General features: G+C 31.8%; 1 protein-coding gene across 1 annotated transcript; it reads right to left on the bottom strand.

Moving 5' to 3' along the window:
• Positions 1-14612: 14612 nt before the first annotated feature.
• On the bottom strand, positions 14613-18948 carry LOC134694813 (galactose-3-O-sulfotransferase 2-like). The gene is made up of 3 exons (XM_063555877.1): positions 18887-18948; positions 16861-17030; positions 14613-15990 (listed from the first exon to the last, which is right to left on the bottom strand). The coding sequence occupies exons 2-3, from the start codon at positions 16884-16886 to the stop codon at positions 14616-14618; spliced, it is 1401 nt and encodes a 466-aa protein (XP_063411947.1). The 5' UTR covers positions 16887-17030; positions 18887-18948; the 3' UTR covers positions 14613-14615.
• Positions 18949-22250: the final 3302 nt, after the last annotated feature.

Below are 22250 nucleotides of genomic sequence, written 5' to 3'. Positions count from 1 at the left end.
GTTTATTTATTGTAACTTACCAAATGTTAGGCATATTGTCTGATTGTACATGGCTGATATACATTTTTGGTACACTTCACATGGGTTTATAGTGCATCCGTCTTTATCCTTTTAATATGAAAAATACTGTATACATTTAGAAATCTGTCCGAAATTGCTTTTTGTATGAAAATATTCAAGATATTAGTATTTGATGAATTCTTAAAAATCAAGGTATAGATTCGTGTAAATAGTTGTTAAAGGTACCAGGCTTTTAAATACGCCAGACGCGCGTTTCGTCTACATAAGACTCATCAGTGACGTTCAGATCTAAATAGTTAGAAAGTCAAACAAGTAAAAAGTTGAAGAGCAGTGATTACCCAAAATTGCAAAAAGTTGTTCCAAATACGGCTAAGGTTAGAAAATCCTCAGTATTTCGAATAATTCATACTTTTGCAAACAGCAAATTTGTAAAAATTATCGTATAATTGAAAAGCTTTTCCATGAATATTTATAAAAAACAAATGTTAAATAACAGATAACAAAATGGTTCACGTAAATTCTTTAAAAAATTTACCAATGACATTCGGGTATTAATATTACAAATCTATCTTCTAAGGAAAACCTCTTGAACCACTTCTCTTTACAGTTTGTTGAAATTAAAATGGTGGGTCAATAAAATTTCTATATGTGTAGGTTAAATTCTTCAAGTTGATTCGCATTTGGGACTTTTTAAAGTTGGTTTTAGTGCATTGACCGCTTTCAATTGATGAAGTCGGTATGTCTGAATACATTTAGTGTGGTTTTAGGGTTCAAAATGGTATCAACGAAAATGAATCATACTGGTTTTGAAACTGCGTAAAGGTTACACAAATCATAAGGATGTTTACAAACAATGGTATATATTTGGTACCCATGAGATGGCGAAAATGTGTCATATTCTTCGATCCTTTTAATTCATCTAAACTATTTTTATGAATGGATATATTTTGACTAAATAAATGAAATAAAAACCATGAGGCAACAACCTCACACCATAACCACAAAAAACGTACTCTATGAGTCAAAATACAGTCTTCAAAAAAAAGACAGGAGAGGCAGGTGTTCATATAATGGGACAACAATGTCACGCGGTTAGTCGTCCCGGGTATCTAACAGATGAGAATAAATTAATTCCAACCCATTATAGATCTGTCCATCTTTACAAAAAATCTTCAAATGACATAATCAAAACCCGTTAACATAGACTTTAAACAACCGCTGACATTGTACTGATATGAGTATTAGGCGAAGTTGTTTAGCTCAGAATTGTACTTTTGTTATATTATTTAACTGACCTCATAGTGGAGTGACACATTGGGAAAAAGTCGCTTATTTAAAGAGTTTAATGGACCGAAATACATCACGGCTGAAAATTCGGATGAAGATAGAGTAAACATTATATTTTCATTTTCGCCCTGTCGTAGAGTTTTCCCACGGTGCAGTATTTTGTAAAATTGCGTTTAAGTGTGACTTTTGGATTTTTTTCTTTTTCATTTTCAAACACGTGAACGCTTATAATAAATTCCAGAATAAAGATATCATCAAACCATTGGAATCAGATGAAAGAATGCTGTATCAGCTTTGTTTTGCCATCAAACTTTAATATCATATGAACATATAAATTGAGTGAATTGATCGATTTTCAAATGTATGTCACATTTGTTTCAATCATACCGTCTGTCAAAGTATATTACATTTCTTATATATATCACCAATAGTATATTTTCACACAAAAAAGTGAAGTAACCAATACTTAAGAAGTTTTGATGTATAAAATTTTGATAGAACATACAAATCAACTTTTACAAGCATTTTTATAAAACTCATTACATAAGTATAACTACTCAATTTTCCCCCCAATAAGTCATGTAACGTTCCCCTTTCCTATTTTCCCCTGTCATACGAAATTCAATGACTTTAACATGTTTAATATGCATTTGCTTTAGTTTTATATAAAAAAAAGAATATATATTTGTATCAATAGTTGTGTCTATGTGCTTGAATTAGTACAATGACATTCAAAAGTGAAATCAAAAAAATACTGAACTCCAAAGAAAATTCAAAAAGGAAAGTCCCCAATCAAATGGCAAAATCAAAAGTTCAAACACATCAAATGAATGGATAACAACTGCCATAATCCTGACTTAGTACATGCATTTTCTTATGTAGAAAATGGTGGATTGAACCTGGTTTTATAACTAGCTAAACCTCTCACTTGTATGACAGTTGCATCAAATTCCATTAAAATGTCACCGATGCGTGAAGAAAACAAACAGACACAATAGGTAAAAATGTCAAAAATAGGGGTACAGCAGTCAACATTGTATTATCATCTTAATCACTATAAAAACAACAAATGTACCCATACAGGATGGAAGGTTTTAAATACTGGTGGAATCTTTTGCAATATTTAATTTTAATACATATGTTCATATCAAAGTTTAGTAAATTTGTCATTATACTTGAAAATGAAGATTTATGAAATTTTAATCATGCAAAAGATATATTTCTTGGCACAATGAAGCCATTTTAGTGCCAAGCCACTTTGACATTTGGTTTTTTTTTTAACAATTATTGGGTTATCTTTGATATTTTTTGGATAAAGTTTGTTTACAAAGTTGGTTTAGATACAATAGTTCAAGAAAAATACAAAAATATTTTTGTAGAAATAATCGTTTTTTAATCTTAGAAAATAATCAGAAAAAATGAATTGTGACTTTTTGTCCTGTGACCTTTTCTGTGACTTTTTGTCCGTGACTTTTTGTCCGTGACATTTTGTCCTGTGACTTTCTGTCCTACATTCGCGTAATATTGCGCGTTTGAAATTCGCACAGGTAGACCATTTTGTCGTTCAAAGTATGACGGGATACAGTAGACTCATATTCGAAAGAACATCAATATAATATCCACCCTGAAAAGAGTGTTCTCATTAAACAAAATGAAAACTCCACAAATTCTCCACAAAAAGCTCCTGGTCTCTTGGGGATAAGTCTGTTGCAGAGTCAGATAAGGCCTCGCATCTAGGTATTATAAGATCATCAAAAAATTGCAAATATAATAAATGTGAAAGACCGCATTAGTTTAGCTCGAAGAACAACCTATTCACTTATGTCAACAGGTGTACATGGTACAAACGGCTTGAATCCAAGGATTTCCTATAACATTTATAGAATCTACATATTACCCCGTCTGCTCTACAGTCTAGAACTTTTGCCTCTTACGAACAGCCAACTCAACGATTTGAGTGACTTCCATTTATCCTTCTTAAAAAATATTCAGGCTCTTCCAACAAGAACAGCTTCTGCTGCAGTATTTTCACTACTGGGTGCCCTCCCTATAGAGGCCGAGCTTCACAAAAGACAATTAAGCCTTCTGCATACAATCCTAGCGTCTGAAAATCAAAATCTTAGGGATATCTTGTTGCGTAAGTATCGGCTAGAAATCTGCAATGGAACTTTTCTACACAGAACTGAAAATGTCCTGCTTCAATATAGCCTACCAAGCATTGATGAGCTTCTAATATTTCTTCCAACAAAAATTAAATGGAAACAATCCGTTAGACATGCTATCAATACATTTTGGAGTAATAAATTTAGGTCTTTAAGTAAAGAAAAATCAACCCTGATTAGGCTCTGTACTGACATTATCAATATAGGAGAAATACATCCAGTTTGGAAAACAGCAACAGAAATTCCGGGGGATACAAAGAAAGCCATAACAAAAGCTAGAATACTAACTGGGACCTACCTTTTACAAGCAACCAAAGCTAAATTTAATATAGGAAGTACAGACCCAATTTGCCCCCTCTGCAAACTCGAGGAAGAAAATCTTCTACATTTCCTTACTAGATGTCCATCTCTGGAAGGGGTCCGTAGAACTTTTTATGCCCACTAAAACAGGCTGTTATAAATAAAATTGGGATTGATCAGTAGAAAACAAATTTTCAAAATAGGGAAACATTAAGCCAATTAATTGTTGACTGCAGAAAACTAGCGGGTTCTATACTTCCAAATGACAACATTTTTTTTAAATATGGTTGAAACCATTTCTAGGAATCTGTGTGATAAATTACATCAACAGAGGTTAAGTCAGATTAATGCTCTATCATAATATATACATCCATTAACAATAACATGGAATTGAGCTTTCTTTCGATCCTTTTCAGAGCATAAAATAGTGAACATAAAGAACAGTTAGAAGTGAGAAGTACATGGAGGACAGTTGAGATATATATGTACTTGGGAATACGTTGATATTATCAATAATATACGGAATATACAGACAATTGCCGTATCAAAGTGGTAGCTGATACCTTCTAGAATATAGAGTCATATTTAATAGTGTCAGACCACGGTTTTACTTATATCATTAAGTGAATCAGTGTCATTTTAGATTTTAGACTATTTTTAACGAAGTATCAAAGTGAATAACTTTTAATATCGTCCGTGTAAAATAAGCCCATCGTCTTTTAATATATGCAATTGCGTTTATACTGTGAAATAACAAAGTGATGTTAGCTGTATAAGTCCGTGTAATATAAGCCCATTGTGTAAAATCAAGAAATTGATGTGCTCCTAACCACAGGAGGAAGTTACTAAAAGAAGAAGAAGATACATAAATACAGTCACGTAAAATAGATATAACAAAACACTTAAGACTTAACAGTAAAAGTAATTATAATAAATAAAATAATAGTGTGGTTCAACGTATGACGGGATACATAAGTACAGAGTCACGTCAAATGTATATCACAAAAAACAGGCCTAAAATTAAAAGCAATATTAATAAATTAAATAAAATAATTTTGTCATTCAAAGTATGACAAGATACAGAGTCACATCATTAAATGATTTTGTCGTTCAAAGTATGATGGGATACATAAGCACAGAGTTACGTCAAATGGATATCTCAAAAAAAAGACTTAAAAGTAAAAGTAATATTATTAAAGACAAAAAAAGAATAATAGAACACGTTAGCAAGATAATAAACAACGTCAGTACGCAAAATCTATACTTCAAGACCAGCGTGTATTATTTGTGAAGTTGATACCGAATATTTATCAACAAGTTCTTTGTACCTTCCGATTTAATTTTTTAGAAAAAGGACCAGACGTTCTTTGACATACTCCTTGTTCATCAACTTTCTTATTAGACACTGGTGACGTTTAACAAAGTCTGAGTAGGAGCTGCAAGCGCTTGCATACCGAATAAGTTGGGAAATGTATATTCCATCTGCAGATGAAGTTGGTATATTGCTACTAAGGTGGTGGAAATTAATAATTTCAAAATCAAAATCGTCTCGTTTGTCATAGATTCTGGTACTGAGATGACTGTATATGTCAGATTCGAGGTATCAGTCTTAAAATGAGGCGGAGGAAGCCGTGTCTTTTGTCTCTTTAATTTCTAGTTCTGGTGGATATATTAATGGAACCCAATCAGAAAAGTTCGGATTATTAATGGAAAGAACATCATCAATATATCTGAAAGTGAAATTAAATTACCTGGCTTCTTTGATTTTCTTGTTTTTGACAAGTGTCTGAAGGTACTCCGATGCATATGAAAATAAGAAGAGGTCAACAAGGAGAGGCGCACAGTTCGTTCCCATAGGTATGCCGGCAACCTTTTCAAAATGATGTGCATATTGATGTCTAGTTTTAGTGTTTTACAGTTATGCAGACATCATCCTTTGAAGTGTAATATCCCTGTGAATCTTTGTTTGTAGTTCACATATATATCGGGCTTTCAAGTCTGCTATTTATGCCATTGTTTATACTAGTAGTTATAAGATGTGGAATAAGTTCCAATGAGACACCTCTCCATCCAGGTCATAAAAGTTAACAATTAAAGTTCAAAGTACGGTCTTCAAAACCGAGCCTTGGCTTACACCGAACAGAAAGGGCTCCAAAAAATGTTTTAGTGTAAAACCATTGCAACGGTCTAATCAATATAAAAAGCTATAACCAAGAAACATTTATGAACCACATCAACAAACGACAACCATGTCTGTCGTTGTTTTATAAAAAAGAAAAAAGAAAGGAGGACACATATTATCAGTGCGATATTGGTCTAGTACTGTTTTATGTATTAATGTAAAAACAAACTTCATATACTATAGTGTCATGAACATGAAGGCATTTTTTTATAGTTCTAACATCATATCAAATTTAAATAATCAGCCAAGAATTTTCAGCAGTTTTTCCATAACATCATGGACCGGGCGTTTACTTTACAGTTCTTGTTTCTCCTCTTTTCCTTATGGCATATTAGCAAAACTTTCTCAAAAAGAACTTTATAGGTTGCCATATATTATTGCAAAGCTAAATCTTAATTATGAATATTTTTTGTCAATAATTTCCTAGATAAAGATATTTGTTTCATTATCCTACATGTTGCAAGCGAGGGTATGTATCACTAATATCTAGTAATCAGACATAAATATGACTAGCTGTAGAGCATTCCAAGCACATGCTTCCATCGAAAACAAGATCATTTAACATGAGACTACCGGGAAATAGTAAAAAATGTCTTTAATATTCGATTTTTTTAAATTCCCCTTTTGACCTTTGACCGCAGTTTTCAAAATCTGCACCAGTTTGAAACCCTACGACATGCCTTAATCAAATGATATTATAGTTATCTACAAATAAGACCGAAATTAGTCGTGAGGTCCATTAAATTTTCAAATTTACCTGATTTGTCACCGTCCAATCAGAATCATTTCAACATTGGCATTATCAGTTATCACTGCTTTATTAATAGCCATATAGTAGCGTGTTTGACGCAAATACAAAATTTCGATCCTGGTATCTATTAGTTTATTTGGATCTAAATAAGTATGAAAAAAAATGATTTTTCAAATTCATGAGTTGTACTAGATTGTTTAAGACACTATGAAGCAAAAGTTTTTTTTGTATAGAAGTGATGTTGATAACTAAGTTTTACTAGTTACAAGATCTCAACGAGGTTATTATCACAGCACGGAGATTGACAGGCTTAAACTTTAATGACCCATCAGATGACACTGGTTTTAGGTTTGGTTAAACAATAACAACAACAAATCAACAAAACAACTATTGAAACAACCTGTTGATTAATGTGATATTTTTAGAGTGTACCCTCGACCATCATTTATTTTTTTTATCAGCGCATCGACACTGCTATAAATTATTTCATATTGGTCAGGAATTAGCTTCTCTTATTGGATAAAACGAAGCCACAGGACATTCTTTATTCCTAGGAAATTAATTCAATCGGTTAATAACAGAAAAAAACGTACCAGAAAACCGGTCGTTAAACGTTAATGACCAGTGGGACGTGGTCCCTCTATTTAGAAAGATGTCACTTTAATAAAACATTTTGGTGTTTTCAATTTTATATTCAATTTGTTGAATTGTTTTCGTAAATTATAAAATTAGAGAAAAATTTGATAAGTATTCATATACTGAAACATTGCACTTAAATGAGTGACAGTGACTTATAGTTACATGCATTACTACGATGGGTCGACTTTGCTATAGATCAATAACTCGAACATTTTGAAATGATGAGAATTTGTAAAAACATTGTTCATCTGTGAAATAAACAGTTATTGAAGAACTGGTCATTATCCTGATACATGGTCTGCCAGTAGGACTGAGATATTAGATGCGACAGCCATAATGACTTTGCCTACTGCTCAGTCAGTATCACTGTTTTAGTCAATAAAAAGTAAAATCACAACAAACACTGAACTTAGAGGAAAATACAATCGGAAAGTCCATAATCACATGGCAAAATCAAATAACAAAACACATCAAAAACGAATTAACAAGAACTGTCATAATCCTGACTTGGTTCAGGCATTTTCAAATGTAGAAAATGGTGAATTAAACCTGGTTTTATAGCGCTAACCCTATCGCTAACCCTCTCACTTTGATGAAAGTCTGATCAAATTCCGTTATATTTACAATGATGCGTAAACTAAATAGACATAAGAAACAATACAGCAGTACCCAATACCACTGTCCTATGAGTAGTCCATATATATCACGATAATGACCAGTATTCCAATAACTTTATGTAAATATTAATATCAATGATGCTAAGCCTTCACGGCTGATAAACAGAGTTGATCAAACATATAAAAAAGTATGGAAATCATAAACAACACTAGCTTACCCTCGTCCAACCACCAATGTCTGTATAAAGTGAATTATCCATGTCAATTATAATGTCACCAGAAAAGGAAACCGTTAGTAATTCACATTCTAAATGAATTCTGTTGAAATTAACTGCGTTGCACCCCTTGTACAACATGCAGTCACCGACACACATCAGTGGACCAACGTGGTCAAAGGCCAGTATGACATGCGAGTTACTGTAGGTGTTTTTGGTAAACGAAGAACCAGTCACGTTAAGTGAAATTCCCTCACTAGTTCTTATTAACAACATTGAAATTAAAATTTCAAGAAACTTGACGAACATTGTAGCTCTTATTCTAATGTAATTATTCTAACTTATTTCTTTACGCAGGATCTTATCTGCTTTCTCATGTGTTGTTGGCAATAATGATATCATTGCAATGCAGTTGCACATATCGGTGTCTAGTCGTTATTGGTGATTTCTATCGCGAGTTTATTTGATAGTTTAAACTTGATACACAAGTGTATAGTTACTTTCAGAATCAATAAAGCCAATGGCAGATATCGAACCTAATTCATTAAAATCGGGTTACTCGTTTGTTTACATGGATTTATAAAATTTGACAAACAACAAAATTTTATGATAATAACTGTTTTCTTTTGTTTGCTCAATATTCTTCTATTTTTGTTTCGAAATGAGTTTTTTTTTAATGAAGAGATGCTCTATTGTTAGGTTATTTATTTTTGGTGCTTCAGAATTTTTTTTAATGAAAGGTATGATAAGTTTCTGCAACGACCGGTTTTCTGATCCGGTTTTTTTTTCTGTTATTAACTGATTGAATAAGTTTCTTAGGAATAAAGAATGTCATGTGGTCTCGTTTTATCCAATAAGAGAGGCTAATTCCTGACCGATATGAAATAATATATAGCAGTGTCGATGCGCTGATAAAATAAATAAATGATGGTCGAGGGTACACTCTAACCCACTAAAATTGCTTAGATATTAAAAAGTATTCATTCGACATTAGTTATCATATTTTGTTGTCCGAGTCTTCTGGTAACATGCTGCCGTCGAATGCTCGAGTGGTTGATGTGTGGTATAAATTACTAGCCGGGGCGAGAATGACATTTTGTAAGAACTTAGTATTTGTAGACAAAAACAAAATCTAAAAAGTAAAATTAATTTGTCACTTCACTACTGCACGAGAAAAAGGTAAACTCCATATTAAATGAATGCTTGTTTTAGAAAATTTTCTTTCTACAAATTGGCAAAAACTCAAAATTGTAAGTTGCAGAAGGAAACTTACAGATCAATTTAAACAACCACTGATTATAGAAATTCACACATAACACCCATAATGTATTAAGTTATAAGAATGCTTTACCATTTGAAATATATTCATAAATACTTGTACACATTATTTTCTAGTTTTGGGCTATAGCTGGATGCGAGATTTTCTTGCTTTATTGACGACCCTTTGGTGACCTTGTGTTTATTTTGCTCTTTGTTCAGGTAGTTGTGTCTTCTCAATTTTGTTCTATATAAAGATGTTATATCTTTTTTGTAATTTATTTACACTAAATCACAATTTATCAATCCTAACTTGAGGTCATCGTAGATACATTGGAAAGATAATGCACATCTTGTTACCGAAAAGAGTTAAAAGACAAATAGCATTGAAATTGTTCATTACTGGCACTCATACGTATACTTTAACAAACTTGTGAAACTTTTGAAAACAGAGGAAACGTCTCTTATTAAAAGACTGTGTGAACTTAATCAAAATAAAAAAAACGAGAAAATTGGTCATGTCTAAATTGCATGACCATATTGTATTCATGTTTTATATTCCTATTTTTTTTTATATCAATCCTAGAGAATTGCGTTGTATTCGAAAATTAAAGAACCGTAGTGAGAAGGCTCACATACCCCATGTCCCCACATTATTATTGGAGAAATAAAATAAGTGAAAGAAAAAAATATGAATCATAGATTTCCTGTCAATATGCACATGAACATAGTATGTCCTTATTATCTACAAAGTTTCAGGAAATTCTGTTGTGTGGTTTGCGATGCAGTAATACATTAAAGCAAATAAGTTCAAAGGGCGTAACTCTTAGAAGAAAAATTGAATTGTAATTTCCTGTCGATGTGCACATCTGCAAAGTATATTCTTATTATCTAAAAAGGTTTCATGAAATTCTGTTATGTGGTTTTAGAGGAATTTCGGTGACAAACTGTTGCAGTAGTACATTCTAGCAAATAAGTTCAATGGGGCGTAACTCCTAGAAAAAATTGAATCGTAATTTCCTGTCGATATGCACAACTACTTTATATGTCCTTATTATCTAAAAAGGTTTCAGTAAATTCTCTTGTGTAGTTTGAGAGGAGTTGTGATGACAAGAAACAGGACTGACGGACTGACGAACTGACGGACAGGTCAAAAACATTATACACTCCGCAATTTCGTTGCATGTGGTATAACAGGACCGTGAAATCGATATAACGGCTGAAATTGTATATCATGAAGCAAAAGGTCAATTTAGAATCTTTTTAGAAAATGTTTAAATTATAGAATGGATTGTATTTACAATTATATATTCAATATTTAACTTTACTTCAATACTTTTCTATAAAATCAAGCAACATCAATATTCAAATGGTTAATGTCATATAACTCTCATGCAGTATTTTAAAACAAGTACAAATTACAAATTATATTATTCTGCAATATAAAAAGCCGTTTTCGATTATGAAATTCTAGAAAAATAGTGTAAGTACTGTAATATTTCAAATTCAATTTCACACAGTTTATTATATAGCTTGCCTGGTTCTGCAATACTAGTGAAAACAGAACGGAATAAAATTAGTATCCTACAGGATTTTCAAAACTAATGGTAAATCCTATAGGATTATGTGAAACCCGTAGAATTATGATGAAAGACTTTTTCTCAGAAACAAATGTCCCTTGTTAACAGTTTCAACACCATTTTTCCATTGACTTTTATTACCTTTAGGATGAATTTTGACTTGTAGAATTTATTTTCTACCTTAGAATACACTTTTACTGGATTCGACAATTGGGAACTGCGACACCGTATAGTTGCAATGTCAGAATTGGTTGTATTGATATTCTTTCTAGTCTTTCCTGTAGCTCAGTGAATTTGATGAACATTTTAAATTCTACTCCTCGACGTAGATTCAGTCATGGTTATCGTCATTATACATATCTACTCTCCATTATGTATAATTCGTCACAACTCGGCCGAATTCGTACCTCATGTAACCTCGTCTGAATACATACGAATCCATTGGATAGAATGGGAGCAGCGGAGTCTACCGAGAGTTTTTCCGATTGCATTATGTCTGTTTTGACACGCTATTAAACCAGGTTCAACCCACCATATCTTAAAAATGTCCTGTACCAAGTCAGGAATCTGGTTGTTGATATCAAATAGTTCATTTCTATGTGTGTTAGCATTTGTTTTGTTGCACTTCGGTGTTTCTGTTGTTCTATTGGTTTGGTTTATGAATTTCGAATACCGGTATGCTACTGTTGCCTTTATAAATTAGTCAGCCCTAAAATGACAAATGGAACAAAATCAAACGAGAAACCTAACCGCCTAATTCATGTTCAAATAATGAACGAAACATATATATGAATCACAGCAACCAGGATGTTCTTTTTGTATTATAGATAGGAATGTATATTCGTGGATTCATTTCGATACGTTTCACATAACATAAACAAACGAACTTCAAATGTCTCATATATTGCATTTAACTAGAACAGTCAATCAGAATTAAGTCAAGATCAAATCCTACGTATTGATATGATTTGGAATTCGGTCAATCTCTTTCAGATAAGATTTGGTTTTTTTTTCTCAATGCTAAATTATTTGTATTACCTTTGATTGATAAATATTATATTTTCGTATCTTTTCAATATGTAATTATCGATGGTATTTTTTTCGCTGTGAGATATACAAAAATTTATATTTGAATTTAAAAAAAAAGAAACGTTCAAATCTTGAAATTATCTCTTTATCTCACATTTTAGTCGGACAAATATACTGTTATGTACTAGATTGTTATTGAAAAGGGTTTTTTAGTCTGTATATTTTGATTCTTTAATTCAAGGTAAAGCAATAACATGTTTATAACGCCTTTGACCGTTGAAAGATCAATAAAAATAATAACAAACAATTTGTTCCTAAAGTAAGTTGTTATTACGTTATATGTTATATTGAATTACGAAATGGATTTGACGGTAGCTTACGAAAAATACATGTAAATTAAAGATAGCAAATATTGGGTTTGAGAATTTAAAGAATTAAACATATTTTGTTGCAGCGGTTATTCACGAAATAATCAATGAAGCTAAAGATATAATAGAATGTATGAGCTTTATCTAACAGGTAGTATAAAAGAACAGCTAAACACACGGCGTACCCACCTTCGCTTCAGTTTTGTAATGACCATAGTTGTCCTATTGGAATCGAAATAATTCATGGAATCAAAAGATTTTTGGTAAATACAACAAATCTATGGAACCAATGAACTATTTCTTAAATAATATACTTCGGCTATCTTTTAACTATTTTCTTTTCAATCTTTCTTCAATGCTCTTCAACTTTGTACTTGTTTAACTTTATAAATATTTTGATATGAGCGTCACTGATGAGTCTTATGTAGACGAAACGCGCGTCTGGCGTACTAAATTATAATCCTGGTACCTTTGATAACTATTTGAGTTCAGTATTAGGAATACTAGTATCAAAGACAGATGTATTCTATGGTAATGATAAGTAATGATAAGTAATGATAAGTAATGATAAGTAATGATAAGTAATGATCATTAGAGGGATGTTTTATTAAATTGAACTTTGATTTTACCTATATATAACTATTTTGATTCAATGAGTCTTGTGAAGATGAAGATTAAGATTATAATGCGGGTTGTGTTGTTTATTCTTTAGTTTTCTATGTTGTGTCATGTGTACTATTGTTTTTCTGTTTGTCTTTTTCATTTTTAGCCATGGCGTTGTCAGTTTGTTTTAAATTTATGAGTTTGACTCTCCCTTTGGTATCGTTCGTCCCTCTTTTATAAACCAAGTATGTTGGTGTCTTTTTTTCTTTAACAAGTTAAAAATAGTAGGATTCATACAGTCTATTTATTATGTAGATTTACAGTTAGTAGGTATTATTTAACACAAATAGTGGTAAACCAACAAACAAAAATGTTTGATATATTTTTGAGAAATGTCGATCTAACCATATTTGGAGTCAAAGCAGCGAAAAAGGGCGGACACGTATTAAGATTCTGAAGTGTGGAAGGACTTACATGTGTTAAACTAAATATCTACCAGGCAAAAATTGTATACAACTCTGCGACCAGTTAACGTGTCTTAATTCTACCTGTTGATACTGTTTATAATGCTTTTTTGTTATTTTTTATTTATATGGATCTTGTCTGTTCACCAGCTTTGATTATTTGTAATATCTTCAATTTTTCACTTATTCTTACAACATTTGTATAAACTTCAAGATTATAAAAAAAAAACGTTTTTTTTTTCTAAAGTGAACATTGATTGGTTAAATATTTCTCAGTGATGTCCTGTGTTTGAATTTGTTTGTTAGCTTTTTAGTCATGAATGTTTATCTCTAATATTTAATTAACTGTGCATTTGTATTCAGATATCGCATATCAAATTTATTCGTTCATTGTGTAATCATACGTTTTTTGATTGAGTTAAGTCTGCCAATTGATATTTTATCGTACGTTTTTCTATGTTGTGATGTTATGCTATTGTTTCAGAAAAAGGGAGAAGGTTTGGATCCATTAAAACTTTTAATCCCGCTGCAAAGTTTGCACCTGGCCCAAGTCAGGAATCTGATGTACAGTAGTTGTCGTTTGTTTATGTAATATATACGTGTACCTCGTTTCTCGTTTTGTTTATATAGATTAGACCGTTGGTTTTCCCGTTTGAATGGTTTTACACTAGTAATTTTGGGGCCCTTTATAGCTTGTTATTCGGTGTGAGCCAAGGCTCCGTGTTGAAGGCCGTACTTTAACCTATAATGGTTTACTTTTTAAATTGTTATTTGGATGGAGAGTTGTCTCATTGGCACTCACACTACATCTTCCTATATCTACTTAGAACTGAGGGAGTCAGACCCGTGTCAGGCAAGGTTATAATGGTGTTTATAATTCAACTGAAATGTTCTATTATTCTATATATTGTATTGTATTATTTTGTATTTCCTTGTATTACATTGTATTTCATTGTATTGCATTGTATAGTATAAAATTATTGTTTGATTGTATTGCTTGACACTCATGGGTGTAATTTTGCAATAAAGATTATATAATATATTATAAATTTTTACACAATAAAAAATCATTTAATATGCTATTTTTCATAGTTTGTGTATTATTTATTTCAACAAAGTAATTGTGACAATGATGTAAATTTATTGAAATAAATGAGCCAAATCATCTTCAGTAGTAGTTTGTTCAAAAGGATTGTTACCGTTAGGGTACGCACGTGACATCATTCTTTTATGAATCACTGTAATGAATTGTTTTTCGTTAATTTTTAGGAAAATGCAATCATCTGGAGTCAAAATAAAACCAGGACTCCATTTTGAATCAAATATAGTTAAACTTTTTGATTGTTTATCATTTGAGCAATGAATGTTTACTTTTTGGAGAATGCGTCTAAAATGATACACCTCGTCAAAAAATTCTTTTTCTTTTAAAACCTTTGTCCAAAATATTTTATAGAACTTTTCGTATAGCGCATAGTCAGCAACATTCCACTTCCTGTGATTGTCTATGTCGTCTGCAGATAAATTCAAATTTTGATGAAGCGGCCATATGTTTTTCGAAATGTAAATAATGTCTTTAAAAGACCAACACGTATAGCGTTTAAAGAGTATGAGTGACTCGTCAAAATATTCCTGTAGAAGTACTAGTTCAAATTTTGTATTTAATCTTTCAAAATAAGATTTAATGAAACTTCCGTTTCGTATTTGGCTCACTGGCAAGCCCAAGTCTATAGACATTTTATTGTTTGTTACGGAATAATGTGGATTGCTCGGTTCAAATTTCCATGGAGATTTCAAGTAATCTGACATTGGATTCGTTAAACTTTGATTAAGAATTTTAGCAAAGTATCCTTGTTGCGTATATCCATAATAATTTACTGTTGAAATTAGTTGTTTAAGAGGTTCCCTGATAATTGTAAATAAAAAAGTATCACTTGGAAAGGTATTTTGAAATGCTCCCTCGTTGTAGATCACGTGATTGCATAGTAAGTCGTATTCATCCTCTTCTCTCTTTGGAATGATATTTTCATACGATATTGTTTCTCCTGGAGCTCCGATATAGTTAAATCTATATTGGTCTATCTTTTTCAAAGGCATAATGAACGTCAAGTTACGGAAATAACCGAAACGCTGCATTATACTCATGATAGTGGAACTTGCTGTTTTGTGCGTTTTTAAAAAAGCAACATGAGTCATGGGACTCGAACAGACCTTTTTTTCTGTCTGCCTGGAATGCATAATATGTGTTACGTCATGCTGGTCTAGATCGAAAATGTGTTCCTTCATTCTAGTTGTATTTATTGATTCATTCAACTTTGCGATTTTTTTCGATTTTGCATCTAAATTCAGATTAGTCAAATGAATGCCCTCTTTATGACTCCGGAGTTGCGTTTCAACGGCTTCAGAGTATTCGACAGATATTCGGCGCTCCAATACATCTTGTCTATAATTGTTAGTGCAGAAGGTATATTGGATGAACACAATTAAGAAACTCAGGAAAAAACAACAAATAATCAGTCTGAAAAAAATAAAATAAACAAATGACATTGGTTAGGCAGCAACCATTTGATTTTCGGGGGGGGGGGGGGGCTATGGTTTCCAGAAGAAGAAAAAAAATGTTTTGATTCTGATAAAAAAAAAATTGTTTGTTTCACCCTCAGCTGCCACTATATGTAATGCTAAAATGGAACGGAAAAAAATGTTTTCGACTTGTCGCGAAAAAAATAGAAACTCAAATGTTTGCTGCCTTAACAGCTTCTTGAAATTGCAAAACAAGGCAAAAGGCATTGAGATTTCAAACTATATTTGTTATAAATATATTTCGTTGCTTAAAAATATTTTCTTTTCAACATAACAATTAGATATATCAAGCGAATAACAATATTTGTTTACAGGCGGTAAATCTCACAATTTTTTTTTACATCTAGTGTATATACAGTCCTGTATTTCGTATTCTCTTTTAGTAGTTTGGTATTCACTCACTGGAATCCTGTAGTCATATTTTCTAGGTTTTTTCGGGGTTTTTTTATACAGTAACCCATACAACTGTTCCAAATGAAATATTTAGGGTAAAAACCATATTCTATTTCAATTTGGAGCGAACGACGTAGAAATTCCGTGAACCTGTATGTTTCATCACGCCGTAATGAAAAGGGGTTCGTAAGGTGTATAGATATTCTGTTATCCCTTTCCTGTAAATGAGAAGATAACAGAGAAAATCGTCCTAATCTTTGAATGATAAAAAATATCAATTTAAAATACAAAAATTAATTTTACAATAAAAATTTGAAAAATGAATAAATTTTATTTTTTTTTAGATTTTTTATGAAAATTTTATCCGCCATGGAATCTTAACTTATTTATTAATTATTTCAATAAATAATCTTACCGGACTTGCTTTGTTGACGTTTTCATCCTAGAAACAACTAAACAGGAAAGTTCTCCCTTATCAGAGTTTTATAAGCAGGTGGGTGATAGATCTCTGATAATTGTTGATAATTCGTTCTTTATCCTTGTCCTTCGGATCCTTCCTTTTTTCTGTACTAAAGACACCAATACCTGAATGGCGAATTATATAATAGACCACTGAACAGCTCATATATACTTGTCAACAAAAGAAACGATACAAGCCACTCTATTTTTCATATAAAATGCAATTGGAGACACTGCACCAAGTTAACTTATTGCACGATTGATCTAATATTAATATTATTATAATAAGTGTGATTTTCTTAACAAAACCAATAACGCGGAAAAAAATTGGAGAAATTTTGTTATTTCAAAAATCGATATTAGAACTTAAAAACTGTTAATTTTAACATGGTCTGCCTAGGAATGCCTTCGCACAACTTTGAATACCTAATTTTCATCCTAGAAATTAAGTGCCGACTTTTGTCATCATTTTCCGCAAAAGTAATTTGACCCCTGTGTCCAAAAACACGATACATTTTAACTTCCCTATTTGGTCATATTCATTTAATCATATGCATTTGCTTAACAAATGAATGTTTTTCATTTGATAATTTAACAAATTTTTCAATTTATCACATTTTATAATAAATTTGAGTTCAAACGTGTGTATCGTTTCTTTTGCTCACTAGTATAGTAGGTCATATAGTGTATTTCCATTATAAATCAAGTATGATTTCTTCACAAGGAGTTACTCTGGATGTGGGGTCCATTATTTATTTGGTCTTATATTTCAATTCTCTATTCTTTATATTGTAACACTACATTATTATCTTGTTTTGCGGTGTGTTTTCTTTCTTTTTCTTTTTCTCTTTTTTTTTAATCTTATTCCCCCTTTATTCTGTACTATTTGTCTATTATTCTATATTCTGTATACCCCATCCTAAACATTGTTTTGAATTAGTTTTTTTGTGTTGGCAAATGAAGCCAACTATATATATTTAGCATAAATAACGGAGCTTTATAAATCATATATGAGGGTCTGGATAGGGGGGGGGGGGGGGTCAGTTATTCTGTAAACATTTAATGTTCATCCCTTTTTTTCTTTAATCTTCAAAATATGAACCCCTTTTTTCTCTAATCTTCATTTTTTTGCCCGTTATTCTCTAATCTTCATTTTTTAAGGGCATTTTTCTTTAATCATTTAACCCCATCCAAACCCTCATATATATTGTGTTCTAAATATAAACTGGGACCAATTGAAGATTTCATCTATACGTCACAGTTATAAATCAATTTACATTTCTTTAGAAGGATTAACTAAAATATCTCCACATTGAAAACAATTTTTATTGGTTAATGAAGCAAAACTTATGTTAAATATAACATGCTGAGCTTAATGATTTACAAGTAAATCTGAAAAGCATCTTTACATACTAAGTTTTAATAATATCAATGAAAAGAGACGGTAGTTTCTTGTGTTTGAATCAATAATACATAAAAGAAAAATCTGAAATGCAACTAAATGATCAACAGACAAACAATTATTTAAAATAGTGACTTAATTTACCATGAGCTTTGGCGGGGTACGAAAGTTCCATGCATGCGTCTTTTTTTTTTATAAATGGATTTAAAAAGGGACATATAGTTTAAACCCCATTTTTGTGTATCCTGGGAAGGGAACACCCCTCATTTTATAAATGCGGCTGGATTAGTCCTGCCCTCCCCCCATTTTTATTTCGATCAGCATAGTAACAAGTGTAAATAAAAGGACATGCAATATAAACAAGTAAACGAAAAACACGAAGGTCAAACAAATTAAGCAATGTTTCCCGTCTCCTAGTCTACAGTAGTGGGTTTTTTTTTGTAGCACGGTAACTCATTTTACGAATATCTTTAATAAATCACTATATATACAAGACATTTATGGTTATACACAACCATTTTCCTATATATAGTCTATGCACAGGTCTTTCTTAAGTAAATAATTTTACCTATCTACCTACCCTATATATGTTCTGCCATACAGCAAGAAACCAGTTAAATTCCTCCTTAATAACGATATGATAAACCTGTAACAAAAACAGAAGATATATTCACCGTATTAAAAAATTAAAACATGGTCGCAGTTTCGATGAAAATCTCAAAGTAATTATTAATAAAGCATGATAAGAAAGCTCTGAGTCGATCTGATGAGTCAGGAGGACTTTTATATCGCTTCTGGCGGACTATTAAACCCAAGTGTATCATCAGGAAAGTAGTGAGAATTCAGTAGCACACCCTTTCTTTGAATTCCCTGTTTATAATTTAAGAAATTATTATAAAAAAAAAAAATGTGTCAACAACCTCAGACATGGCTGACCTTAAGGATGTGCATATGCGAGGTTAAGGAATCTGTGTCAGATGTTCGAACTCCTTGGTCCCCCTCCTCTAGTTTTCTTTTCATATGAGACTTCAATGACTCATAAAAATACATTTACCAATATTTTAGTCTTTTCAGTTTCAATTTGGGACAAAATAATACCAATGCATAATATGTATAGGGTAAAAGTCCGAATCAGCCTTTCCCCGCCATTTTATATATCCAGATGAAATATCTCGAAAACGATATACATAACTTATTGATATTTTAAGCATATTAATTATGCTCTTCTGAAATATTAGATTTATATTCTTTTAATTTCACCTAAGTACATCCTATTTATATAAAAGGTTCTTTGAACTGTTTCGGTCCATATGTATCGACTATCAATTATCAAAGTTCCGGATGTAATGAAGGTAAATCTAGAAAAACGTTCATACGCATGAAATTACTCAAGATTATTTGCATATTTTTTAGCGGTTGTCTCGTTAGTTGGTGTCCATCATATAGTATGTTTTTCGTAAAAAAAAATAAACATAGATCAAAATAATAATTTGGATTTCTTGTTTCAAATATATGACATTTTGTCATAATATAAATTTATCAGCTTTCTATACGATATAGGTTTTGCTAATTGTTGCTTAGTGTACATATCGACTTCTGTTCGATTTATTTCTATAGTATACATGTAATGTTGAGACACACTGATAAAAAGATACGAAGTGGATGTAAGCAATTATAGTCAACTATACGGTGAGCAAAAAAAATCCCGTATAGTCTGCTACAAAACCGACTCAGAATACAGAAAGTCAAATTGAAAAACTCAACAAGAGCTTGGTTTAATTCATAACTTTTAGTTTGCGTACAATGGCACTAGTTGAAACTATACAAACTGTTGAAATTAGTTGTTATGTTAAAATAGATAATTAATCACCTTGGGCGATGTATTATTGTTGACCATTCGAGATTCTTTTTTTGCGAACCCGTCCTCAGCTAACTGTGATTTTAATATTACTATGCGGGGTCTCAAGGGATTTTAAATCGAAAATTAATGAAAAAATGTGAGTTTCTTGTGTCTTTCAAAACACAAACAATTACAGAATTAATTGCAGGATAAAGACAATAAATGTTTAGTGTCTTTAAATGTCAGCTGTATTTGTACGAGGCTAAGAAACAGTTGTAATGCGAGCTTTAGCGAGTTTTGTCTATACATGAACCTCTCGTTATTTATGCCGTGTTAAATATCATGAAAGGATATTACTCGGGTTTATCAAAGAGAATTGCCTATGAATTTAGCCAATGAGAAAATGGAAAATGTTTAGTCGTATAATAAAACTGGTGATAAGAGAACTGGATGATAATGCATCGTTTGTTCTATAACTTGATACCTACTTGTACATGTATTACCAGTTATAATAATTGAGTTTCTGTGTTAATAAATGAACTGATGTTTGACTGCTATATGATTGGATTTAACCAACAGCACACCTTGCAGACTTAGGGGGATGAGCAAGGGCAAGGAACAGTTATGACAAACCCAGTGAAATGGTTTTGTAAGATCTTCTTTCTTCAGAAGCTATGTGAAAGTGCCACCTTTGAGACGGAAATTTACTTCAAAATTGTTAAGCACTCAAGCCACCTTAATTACCCTGATATTTTGGGGTAAAAAGGGATGTGGAAAATCTTTGCTGAGCAGAACAAAGAACCCCTAGGATAATTGAGCGAGACATACATGTATGTTGTTTACACAACAACTTGTTTGTGTTTAAAGGACAATATAGTTAGAAAAAAACATGTCCAATAGTGTCCACTAAGGTGGTCGCTTACCATCTTGAATTGATAAAAATAATGCCTTATAAAAAGAAAATCTAAAGTGACCAATGCCAAAATAAATCATGATCTGCTTAAACTGAACTTCTTATTTTAAATCTATCGCGAATACTGAACGAATATAAATCCTAAATACTTTCTAATCACAATTTCAGCTTTGAAATAGACTTCAAATAGAGAAATTGAATTAAAAAAAAAATCCTTTTTGCCGAGAACTAAATTTTCAAAAAATCGTAAAATGATGTATGAAATGACTCTTTGAAACTTGCACGATTTACAAACATATCTCATAATTATAATAATTTCAACAGCTATACCTTTGTCACTTGTATGTATGTGTATTGATTAGAACTGTTCTAATTTTCAATGTGATATAGGAGGACTTTTATCATTCTAATCGTTCTTAATAGTAGTAATGGATTACGTTGGTATTTTAGAATTATCATCAAACCAAGGACTTGAAGGAGGTTATATTAGGAAGCGATAAACTGGACCCCTGTTGTGTTCACTTATCTCTACACTTCGGTGCAGAGATTAAGATGGAATGGCGGACCAGTTTAAGTAGGCGGGTGATCGGAAGACGATAAGTCCATGTAATACGTTAACACCTTTAAGAGGGTGTTTATTACTCGATACAGATTCTGACCTCACAGAAAGAGGTTCAGGGAGACATAGTTCTAATTACACATCCTGGTAATTAGTTACCAAAGGTACCAGGATTATAATTGTGTACGCCAGACGCGTGTTTCGTGTACCTTATAAGTGACACTTATGTCAAAATATTTTATAACACCAGAAACATTAGAAGTGTTGTAAATTGACCGAGAATGCAAATAAAAACAGAATGTAGAAATCAAAAAAAATGTAGCACTATGATTGCCAATGAGACATCTCTCCACAACAGACCAAATTACACAGAAATTAACAATTATATGTCACCGTACGGTCTTCAACAATGAGCAAAGCCCATACCGCATAGATTTACTTTCACTAAGTGAAGGTTTTACCACGATACCTAGCTATTACAAATACACACCGAATGATTTCTATTTAACTATTCAATATCAACGAATACTAAAAGTGACTATAGTTGCTGCATGTTGAAATTCGGGTTTGGTTAAAAACACCTACGCAGTAAGAACAGTGTCGTTACACGAATTAAAACTTGTACTTTAAAC

The sequence above is a fragment of the Mytilus trossulus genome, chromosome 13, assembly GCF_036588685.1.
Source record: "Mytilus trossulus isolate FHL-02 chromosome 13, PNRI_Mtr1.1.1.hap1, whole genome shotgun sequence".
In the NCBI taxonomy this organism is placed as follows: Eukaryota; Metazoa; Mollusca; class Bivalvia; order Mytilida; family Mytilidae; genus Mytilus; species Mytilus trossulus.
This window is presented reverse-complemented; position numbering and strand designations above follow the sequence as displayed.

Coding starts and splice junctions, on each gene's coding strand:
- LOC134694813 (XM_063555877.1), bottom strand. CDS start 16,886: ATGAAAACGTCAACAAAGCAAGTCCG. Junction 15,991..16,860: donor ACGTCAACAAAGCAAGTCCG/GTAAGATTATTT, acceptor TATTTTTTTCAG/ACTGATTATTTGTTGTTTTT.